This window comes from Clavelina lepadiformis, chromosome 3 (assembly GCF_947623445.1).
Source record: "Clavelina lepadiformis chromosome 3, kaClaLepa1.1, whole genome shotgun sequence".
Classification (NCBI taxonomy): domain Eukaryota; kingdom Metazoa; phylum Chordata; class Ascidiacea; order Aplousobranchia; family Clavelinidae; genus Clavelina; species Clavelina lepadiformis.
Window position 1 is genome coordinate 18,773,109 of NC_135242.1, and position 10,284 is coordinate 18,783,392.

At 35.8% G+C, this 10,284-nt stretch overlaps 1 protein-coding gene and 1 pseudogene across 2 annotated transcripts in view; one reads left to right on the forward strand and one right to left on the reverse strand.

The window, feature by feature from the left end:
• LOC143448301 (activated CDC42 kinase 1-like) overlaps nucleotides 1-2,740 on the reverse strand; it is a 48,759-nt gene extending 46,019 nt beyond the window's left edge. For both annotated transcript variants that reach the window (XM_076947976.1, XM_076947975.1), the window contains exons 1-6: nucleotides 2,505-2,740; nucleotides 1,113-1,253; nucleotides 847-1,017; nucleotides 609-761; nucleotides 328-510; nucleotides 137-228 (exon numbers count right to left, since the gene is read on the reverse strand). In XM_076947976.1, the coding sequence (XP_076804091.1) occupies nucleotides 137-228; nucleotides 328-510; nucleotides 609-761; nucleotides 847-1,017; nucleotides 1,113-1,253; nucleotides 2,505-2,603 (839 nt within the window). In that variant the 5' untranslated portion in view covers nucleotides 2,604-2,740. The remainder of the gene's footprint in view (nucleotides 1-136; nucleotides 229-327; nucleotides 511-608; nucleotides 762-846; nucleotides 1,018-1,112; nucleotides 1,254-2,504) is intronic.
• Nucleotides 2,741-5,207: 2,467 nt separating this feature from the next.
• On the forward strand, nucleotides 5,208-7,256 carry LOC143450208 (uncharacterized; annotated as a pseudogene).
• The last annotated feature ends 3,028 nt before the right edge of the window (nucleotides 7,257-10,284 follow it).

The following is a 10,284-nucleotide window of genomic DNA, read 5'->3' on the forward strand; positions in this document are numbered from 1 at the left end:
CATAAATTTGCACTAAGTTGGCTAGCCCTCTAAAAATAATAAAGAAGAGATAATTAATTAAACTCGCAGAATGAAATGGTGCTGGGAAAATGTTTAGGGTACAACCTTTTACATGTCAATTCACAAAAAAACTTACCAAGCAAATGGAACCTTTCTCTGTTCTCTCATTACATAATGATCATCATGGGTATCAAGGGCTCGCATCAATCCAAAGTCACCAATTTTTACCTGAACAGCAACCATAATCATATCGTACACATCAGCACGATCAATTATTCTGTAAAAACATGAAACCGCGACAAATATAAGTCCATAAACATATATTACTCTTTCTTTTGATGATAGCAGAATGTTTCTTGCAGCCAAGTCGCGATGTATAAAATGCTTGTGTTCCAGGTAAGCCATTCCGATAGCAATTTGCACAGCATATTCACACAATGTAAAAATTACATGGCGATCAAATTTCCTGAGATAGTCAAGTAATGATCCAAGAGAGGCCAACTCAGTCACCTAAAAATTATTTACAATTGATTTGTAGTCAGTTTAACTCAGGGTAAAATATACACGAATCACAAAAATTATGAAAAATTGGTTTATTCAATCTTTACCATTTTCATGGGAGATGATATGACGATGCCATAAAGGCGTATGAGGTTGGGATGATCAAGCATGTGCATTGTATTAACTTCCTTTACAAAGTCATCAAAAACACTTGTATCGTTAAGCATGTCACGCTTTAAGCACTTCACTGCTACCTTAATCTATAGAAACAAAAATCAGTAATTTCATGCATGTTTTTATTTCAGAGTTAAAGAACTTTTAGTCTGAAATGTTAAAGATATTTACAGTGGCACCACTAGGTGGGGTCCATTCTCCCTTTCTGACAACACCAAATGAGCCATCACCAATTTTTTCCTGCAGGGTGAGCTCTTTTTCACTGATGAAGCAAGTCAGTCCAAACCCAAGCACAAGCATCGAACTACTTTCCTCTGCCGCTGGTCCATTAATCCCACTTTTCTTTAGTTAATATACATTATTATATAGTGATGATAGCTATAAAAACATTGCAGGTTAAGAGTACAACAAAAACACCAATGGTAAACTATTCCTACCTTTCTACTAAATTTTGATTTTTTCTGTGCCGCCTTGCACTTTTTTACCGCATCCCAAAGTCTTCTTTGAGCTGGCTTACCCAAACCAATTTTATCTAAGTCTTCTGATTTAACATAATCAAAGTGAGCAAGCCGAGTGACCTACATGTATAACAAAACCACATGTGCTTTTTAAAATCATAAATAAGGTTAAAGATTAAGTACTACATTAAATGTAAATTACCAACAGATATATCAACGGTAGTTGATCAGCTGAGTGACATTTCATTTGAGTGACAACTCATTTGAGTGACACATTCTTTTAACGTTCATTTGAGTGACAAATAATTCATGCTCAACTGAGTGACAGTTCATTTGAGTGACAGTTCATTTCAATTTAAAGATCAGAACATTGTTTGCGCTAAGCTTCTTAGAGGCTGACGCAATACCATCTGCATTTGCAGTTCTTTCACAAGACGCTTCACCAAATGAGGCAGAAATTTTCAGATATTTCGAAGAAGTGTACGTTTTAGGCCGCCCAATCCAAACCGCAACGCGCCGAGGAAGACGACCAATCAACCGTCGCCCTACAAATCGACACCCACCCCTCTTCTCACCTGATTTTTGGAGTGTCAGCCAACTCCAACAATCGGGTCTTGCACGTACAAATAACATCCAGGAGGCCTGGCATCACCGCTTCAATGCAATTGTTAACAGATACCACCAAAGCATTTTCAAAATAATTGAAGAGTTTCAAAGCGAGCATCATAGAGTTTCCCAAGAACTCTTTCGCCTTGAATTTGGTGCATCGACACCATTGCGCCGATCGCGTATGACAAGGCAAAAAGAAACCCGCATTGGAAATTTGTTTTCCCAGTAAGAAGACCTTCCACAGGAAGTATTTCTCCGCCGAATTGCGCGTAATTTGAAGATCGGACCAACTGCGGAACTAACAGAAGAATTGGACGAGATGGTTGAGGATTCTTAGTTGTTTTTTCTCTAAACTTTGTCTTGTGTGTGTTGTCATCTGTGCATTTACTAATTAACAGCAACTGCAACTTAATCAACAAATGTCAATCTGTCACTCAAATGAATTTCACTATCCTTATCAATGTGTCACTCAAATGAATTAAACAGTACTTATCAATGTGTCACTCAAATGAACTGCAATTATGTCACTCAAATGAACTGTCACTCAAATAAACTGTCACTCAGCTGATATACAACCATATCAACATTATCAAGCACTTATACATTTTTACATTAAAGACTATTAAGCAGGAAGATTGGCCCATCACACCTAGTCAACTAAAAACTTAACAACATAAACTTTATGCGCAGATTTTACCGATCTGTTATTGTTAAAGTACAAAGAGCATACAGGTAGAGTATATACAATACCATGATTTTTACCTGAAGTTCATCTCGCAGTTTCAAATAAAACTGTTCCAACTGAACATCGACAAGCAGTTGTCGTAGCCAGGTTGTGTTTTCAATACTTCCAGCAGCCATTTCAAAGTTTAAACATGGCAGAAAAGCAATCGCTCAGAGATGTTAAATTGAGATGGTATGGTGGTGAGTCTGACTACCTTAAAGTCAAGCTTTTCCCCTTACATTGTTACATTGACAGAGTAATCTACCAGGCATTAAACAGTCCTGAATATGAACAGAACAACGGTTATATCAAAGTCAAGTAGGCAATAGGCCTATAGCCTACTATATAAAAATCAAATTACCCAGTGGCACTACCATTGTAATGACCTTGGGCATTAACCAGACTGGAAAAATGGCAGTCTTTGATGAGAAATCGTGCACAAAAAGATGCAAATTTTGGCGTGATGGAGTGCATCAAAGCCTCAAATTTTTGTTTATTTATTATAAATTTGCTTTTAAACAACCAGCTTTTTTGTTCGTTTATTATAGGCCTAAATCGGTGTGACGTTAAAAAATTGGTGAGCACTTTCATTAGTCTCATGCATGCAGCAGCCACACTTTCCACTATGGGGTATTAATGACGCTTGCTCCTGTTCAGTGGAGCTGCGGACACCTAGTGAACAGAAATCTCTTTTAGATTGAGGAAAGTATTGGTTACCAACTAACCGAGCTCAAGCGATGAGGAGTCCTTGACAAGTTTAAGTTGTGCAAAGATTTTCGTAACTGAGATGATTATGATACCATATGGTAACAGTACCTCACTAACTTAGACCTATACTGCCAAAAAGGTAACCTACGCCTACAAATACTGGACGGTAAGACAGGTAAAACTCTAGGCTATATAGACAGAACATCGTTTTTCGAACAACACATGCAACCGGCTAACAGTTATTATAATAGGCTATACCGGCAAGTTTAGCTTTAAACTGCTTATCACTTAACAACTGTCAAAATATTTACCATAATTAAACCTAGTTTTCATCAACAGATCAAGAGAGTAAATATGAATACACCTGCCTGTTGTGACTGTGAGTTGTATTGACTTGGAAGTTTGGAACGTAGAATTGTGGCATCTGGTTTCTATCCAATCCAAATCAATTAGGTTGGCGCATGAAACCGTGACGGTTGGCACGTAGAATTCTGTATTATCTCTTGTGCTTTCTGATTAGTCATTAGTATTAATATCCGAGCTTCCACATTATTAATATCTAGCTTTTTACAAATCTATATTGAAATATATCTTTACTAAGCGTATTTGAGCTTTCCAACGGATCCAGGTAAATACCGTTAATGTTGCAAGCAAATAAATACCTTGCAGGTTTTATTTTGTGGCCTTAAAAACGTGGCGTAAATATCACGTGTGGTGCAATGGAGAAAAATTTAGGAAGAGTTGAAATGAATTTTTGGTAAGGTATCATATTCGTGTAGATCTATATAGCTGCAGTTGGAACGATTATTAGAATCGTTCAACGAACGATTTTGCTAAGTAAATTTCTACTACTTTGGGTACTTAAATAATTTTGTTCGTGGGTACTTTTACTTTACTTAAGTAGTTTTCAGGCCAAAGTAACGTACTTGAGTAAGTTTACCAAATGCTGAAGTAAAAAGTACTGCAATGTTTTAGTTGGAAGATAATTTGTAGTAATTTTCATGAGCAACCACATCTGCACAAAGCGTTTATATACAGTGTGCAACTTGATTTTCACGTAACAGTTTTCTGACAAAGGACAAAAGTATGTCTAAAACTATTTTATTTCATAAATTGATGTATTTCTCTGCAGTTGCATTGCTTTTAGCAAGCTCTTGGTAATTTGTGCTTTTGCAACCTCATATTTTTGATTGATAACTACTTCTTACTTAAGTGCTGTAGTTTGAAATGTGCTACGTTCTACTTCATATTTTAGTAGTATTAAACAGCAATACTTCTAAGCTACTTGTGGTAGAGTAGATTTTTTCTGGAGTAACCATATTTCTACTTACTGTAAGTAACTTATGTGGCTACTTTGACCACAACTGCCATCTGTTATCGAGAAAGGGTACTTTAAAAAAGATTATAGCCTAGCCTAGGTTCAAGTGTCTTGCTGGAGGCCTATAGGTTTTCAGTTTTGCAGAATTCGTGTAGGCTATAGTATAGGCCTATGCTCATAGGACAACAACAAATTTTTTAAAGAAATGGCAATAATTACAAGGAAATTTTGTATTTCATTACGTGTGTTTGGAGTTCAGTTTATAGGCTACAGGGCTAGCTTACGGCCTATCAATCTCTTATCAGATCAGTATCAGCCCTATTAAAAAGTTTGTTTTTAGTGCTTCTGATAACTACATCAATAAATATAGGCCTAATACCAAAGTTTGCACCACACCACCCTAATAGTTATAATATTAAAAATTGCCGCTCAGGCACATCATACAAACTTCACAGTAGGGGAACTTTATCACTTAGTCCTTGGTATTACAGTAATTGCAAGCAAGCAAGAAATTTTCAAAGAGAAATCTTGCATGTAAAGATGCAAATTTTGTCATAATGACATGCACTGAAGTCTCAAGTCTTTGCTTGTATATTAAAAAATGGTGTTCAAACAACCAGATTTTCTTTGTTCATCAAAATTCAGCGTGAAGATAAAAAATTTCAATGTGCACGTTGATAAATCTCCTGTGTTTAGCTGCCACTAGTACAAGGCCCACTATCTTACAGTAATAAATACAATTTATGGTGATTTTTTAATTTTTGTGCATATTTCGTTGCTTTAATTTCAGAATAAATAATAAGTCTGGGGTATGTCTAGCCAAGCGAATCCCAAGCATAAGAAGGTAACTTGTAACTTGATGTCTACTACCAATGAAGATTATGAAGTTGAAGAGGATTGGAGTGATGATGAAGGTGCAGGAGTATGGTATCAACAAGTCAAATGCATTTTTACAGAAAAATTGTTTCCAAGTGCAAGAGACTATTATCAGTTTCTGAAACACCATCACAGTTTTGACATATGGACGCTTGTGCTTGTTGATCTAAACCTGGATTTTTTCGGATACGTCAAATTGGTTAACTACATGAGGGTTAAATACCAAGGTTGTGACCCTCCCACGGGCAAGGAATTGCTTGCTGTGCGCGACCAATGGGAAGATGACACTTTTTTGAAACCAGTTGTTGAAGATGATCTCTTATTGCAGTTTATGATTGATGATGGTGAAGACAATGAAATTGAAGAAGAGATGTTCTTTGATGGAATTTACACTCCTAAGAAGAGTAATAATTTTTCATCAGAAGATAATCATGATGATAAACTCATAGATACGTTGAAGGCTCAGTTACAAAGTTCAGAGAATAAAAATCGCCAATTGACCTTGCATTTGAAGGAAGCAAATAAAAGAATTGAACAGATGAAGCATTTCATGCAGGACGTGATTTTAAAAGGTGACATTTATAGGCCAGTAGCAGCTTGCCGAATGGAGCATCTGGAACAAGAAGAAGATTTTGAAGATTCTGGTTATTTTGGAACATACTCCCATCACGACATTCATGCAGAAATGTTACAGGATAAAATCAGAACTTTGTCATATCAGAATGCTATTTTAAATAACAAGGAGGCATTTCATGATAAAATTGTCCTTGATGTGGGATGTGGCACAGGAATATTATCAATGTTTGCTGCAAAATCTGGTGCCAAACATGTATATGCTGTCGACATGTCTGACATTGCTTACCAAGCAATGGAAATTGTGAGAGAGAATAAACTGGAGGATAAAATTACTGTGATAAAAGGATGTATTGAAGAGGTTAAACTGCCAGTTGAAAAGGTTGACATAATTGTTTCTGAGTGGATGGGTTATTTTCTTCTATACGAATCAATGTTGGACTCGGTTTTATTTGCCACAAATAAATGGCTCACATTATCAGGAATAGTGCTGCCAAATAACTGCAGCATAATGCTAGTTGCTGCGCATGATGAAAATCTTTTCAGAGCTCAGGTGGGTTACTGGAATGATGTATATGGCTTTCAAATGACTTGCATTAAAAATGCCAGCATCAGTGAGGCCTCTGTTCAGGTTATAAAACCTTCTGCTATTGTGTCTGATCCAGCAGAAGTCATGCAATTCTCACTGCCTGGAGTAACTATGAAAGAGTTACATTACAAATCTGAGTTTAGTTTAAAGATCACAAAAAGTGGAAAGTGCTCTGCAATTGTTGGTTACTTCGATATTTTTTTCAAACATGGTTTAGCGTATGAAGTGTCATTTTCTACTGGTCCTTTTACACCTCCCACTCATTGGAAACAAACAGTCTTCTTTTTAAAAAATGCTATTGATGTAAATGAAGGTGATATGATATCTGGCTATATAGATTGCCGTAAAAATCCAAAGGATCCTCGATCCTTAATAGTGGACTTAACGATCAACGATACAAAGCAGTCTTTCACGATCTCATAAGATGACACCATGTAGGCCTATATTGCTCTAAAGTTGACACTGAATACAAACGTATTGGAATGAAGTAGAAGATCTGAAGAAGGTGCATTAGTGATCAGTTAATGGAGTATGTTCTGCACAAACTTTAAAGACGTTGTTTTATTAGTTCTTCCTGTGTCCTCACTTGAGTAATAATAAAATTATAATAGATTGCTTCAGCTGAAGTAATTCAACCCAAATGTAAAAGATTTCAAGTTTCCAAGTCACTCTTGCTATAGTTTTGGTGGTACCATTGTGCTTGAATAAAGACTAGATAAAACGAAACTCACAAGTAGTGTTGTAATCACTCGAATCACGTTTTGATGATAGTTACGGCAAAAAAGACAACTTTAGGCGACAAAAACAGCTATATTTCAAAACAATTAAAACTCTGTAAAAAGTATCAACCAGACCAAGATGTAGACAGCTGTGATGTTATAGTAACCAATTTAGTGCAACTCATAATGTGATCTCAAAATAGTTTTTATGTTAAAGGTCTTGACTCGAGTCAGAAAAAAATGACTTAGTTATAACTCTGCTTGCAAGCTCATTTACAGAGTGCTGTTTGTAAAACATGATTTGGCAAAAATGCGGGCAAATTTGATGTTCGACTTATAGAACTTTTAAACTCTTATAAAGTTGTCACATTGAAGGGGCCAAAATGATTTGACCATTAGGCCGTGTTTTCAAATGTTTCTCGATTTTATGCTCTAATACGTGCTGGAAACACTTATAAATTAAATATCCATATTTAAATTCTTACGCTTAAAGCGAAATTAAATTTTATGAAGTCACATTTCATCGCCCGATTGCAATTATTGCGGTGGAATACGACCTTAATACGTTGTTTTGTCAGTTTTTATTATATTAATTAGCTAAAAAGAGTGAAATGACGTATGTATTATTGCCTAAAAATATTACCTCATTATAGCATAGCCTTGTCATATCAATTATTTAATTAAACTAGACTAGAGTGACGACAGGCATCCCCTTTATGTTAGGGTCACTTTCGGACAAATTACAAAAATGATAAAGTATTGTTTTGCCAACGATGCTTTAAAACCTGCGCTACAGGCCTACTGCGTTCGTTCTAGTGTTAGCCGCGGCTAATACATTTAATATACCCTAGAAACTTGAGTGGGTATCCTTTGTGACAAACAAGATCAAAACTATGGAACTTATGGTCCATTTTTGGATATTATAACATAAAACCCACCGAGATGTACTTGGGCTTAATTTAATATTTACCACAGATTGGCCTGATTTTAGTCGGACATTCACTACCTTATATGGCGATAAATATAAGGCGAAAACGTACGACAACAACGTGCTTAAACATAAACAATTGGGTAAAGAGTTTTCAAAATATGCATCAGTTGTTCTGTCTTCAAAAAATGATTAATTTTTTTTGTAGCTCAAACTTGTACTTATTTTTATCGTTACTATAATCAGTGCTGTAACTTAGTTCTAGTAGGCCTGTATAAACGATTTATTAGTTTGATTTATCAGTTCTTCATACCAAATACAGTATTTTTTCTTTTGTTGCTAGTAAGAAACAATTAACTTTCATTTTATAAGATTAAATACTTTACGGATTAGCCTGAAACAGTAAAATCCATCCCCACAACCATTGGTTTGCAGGTATTTTACAAACATATCGTTGTATCGTCCGTACATCATTGTCGATGTACCAGAGAAGTTTCCATCTTGCAACGAACAGTATTGTCATCACATCTTCCAAAGATTAATTATATCATTGGTGTGCATTCTTGCTGTACAAACTCGAGCTAATCAACAACGCCCTTCCTTAGTGCTATAGCCACCAGAAACTGGGCTCTTGCCCAGGATGGGGTTTCTTTTCCCATCCACTGATGTACAGCACTGAAGCAATTTTCATTCATCAGTTGCTTGAACACACCACCTGCTCGTTTGCGTAATTTTCGCTTTTTCAAATTATGTTTTATGGATTTACCTAATTATAGGTTTAGTGGCCGTGCTATAGTTAATTGTTACCAGCAAATATCAATGTTATTTTTCTTGAGCACGTTTTAAGCCGTTTCGGCTTTGTTACTTTTTCCTGTTCACTGGCGCGTGTTAGTAACAACTGGCTTGATTATTCGTCCCCACCGCCTTTTTGGCGAAAAATAGAATGATTCATTGATTACTCAACAACTCGTCAATGATTTCTCATCAACTTAACGAACCGGTTACTAACGGTGTAGGTGGATGCATTTGTTACTTGTGATTTTTTATGTGGTTGGAGTTTGCGTAGTATTTACTGCAACAACTCAACAAGAGTGTTAACGCTTTGCTTGAAGGTATGTGTTACAACGATAAACCCCAACAAACACTCCAAGAAGACGCTCTGCCAGTGTCATCCACACTACACGATACTGACAATCGAAAACGGTTACCAAACATCTATTTTCTTCGGTCGAATTAGGTTTCTGCAAATAATAATTTTGTAAATATGGTTATAGACTCGTCGTGTACTAGTAAGAATGGAAGCACCGGGCAAATTATAGCGGGCATAGTTAAGGTTATCCCGTAAAATATCTTAATGCACCCCGTTGACAGCTTACCTTTATCAAATGTAGCAACAGCAAATAACAGTTTAACAAGGAATCATATCAAAGTTCAAACATGGTTAACACATATAGACTATTGTAAAAAGTTTAAAGCTGTTCATTCTCTGCATATAAAAAAACGCTTTATGGCAGGGTCTGCATCACTAACACAAATTATATGTTTTGAGTTTTTTGCTGCTTAAATGTTAACTTAACATAAAGGTTATGATTTACAAATCTTAAACAGATAACTTGGCTTACTGAAACCCTAACGCAACCTTTAGTAACAAAATTTAGCTGTTCGTGAGTCTTTTCTTCTCGCGATACGATAAATAAATGCAAAATATAGTACATCATGTAACTGCCAGTGAAATGATCATTCCGAAACACTCTTAAGATTTCTATCTTGGCTCAACCGTCAAATATCAAAGTAAATTAACAACGATTCAAGTTTTAACACTTATTTGTTTTAGCGCTTTTGCATTCGATAAAATGTAAACACAACAGGTACGAGTAAATTTCAAATGTGTTGGGGGCGCCACTCACAGTTACGTTTTAAATTGCCGGCAAATGAAGAAAGGCCTGAGGGGAAATGTTATTGTTTGGGAATTTCAAATAGGTTCAAATATTTTCTATTTTTCACCGACAGTTCAAGATTAAATATAAGCAGCCAATATTTTCTGTTTTTTAAGAAAATTCCACATGTATTTAAACCGTGGACTACAATTTGATAGGTTTTGTGGCTA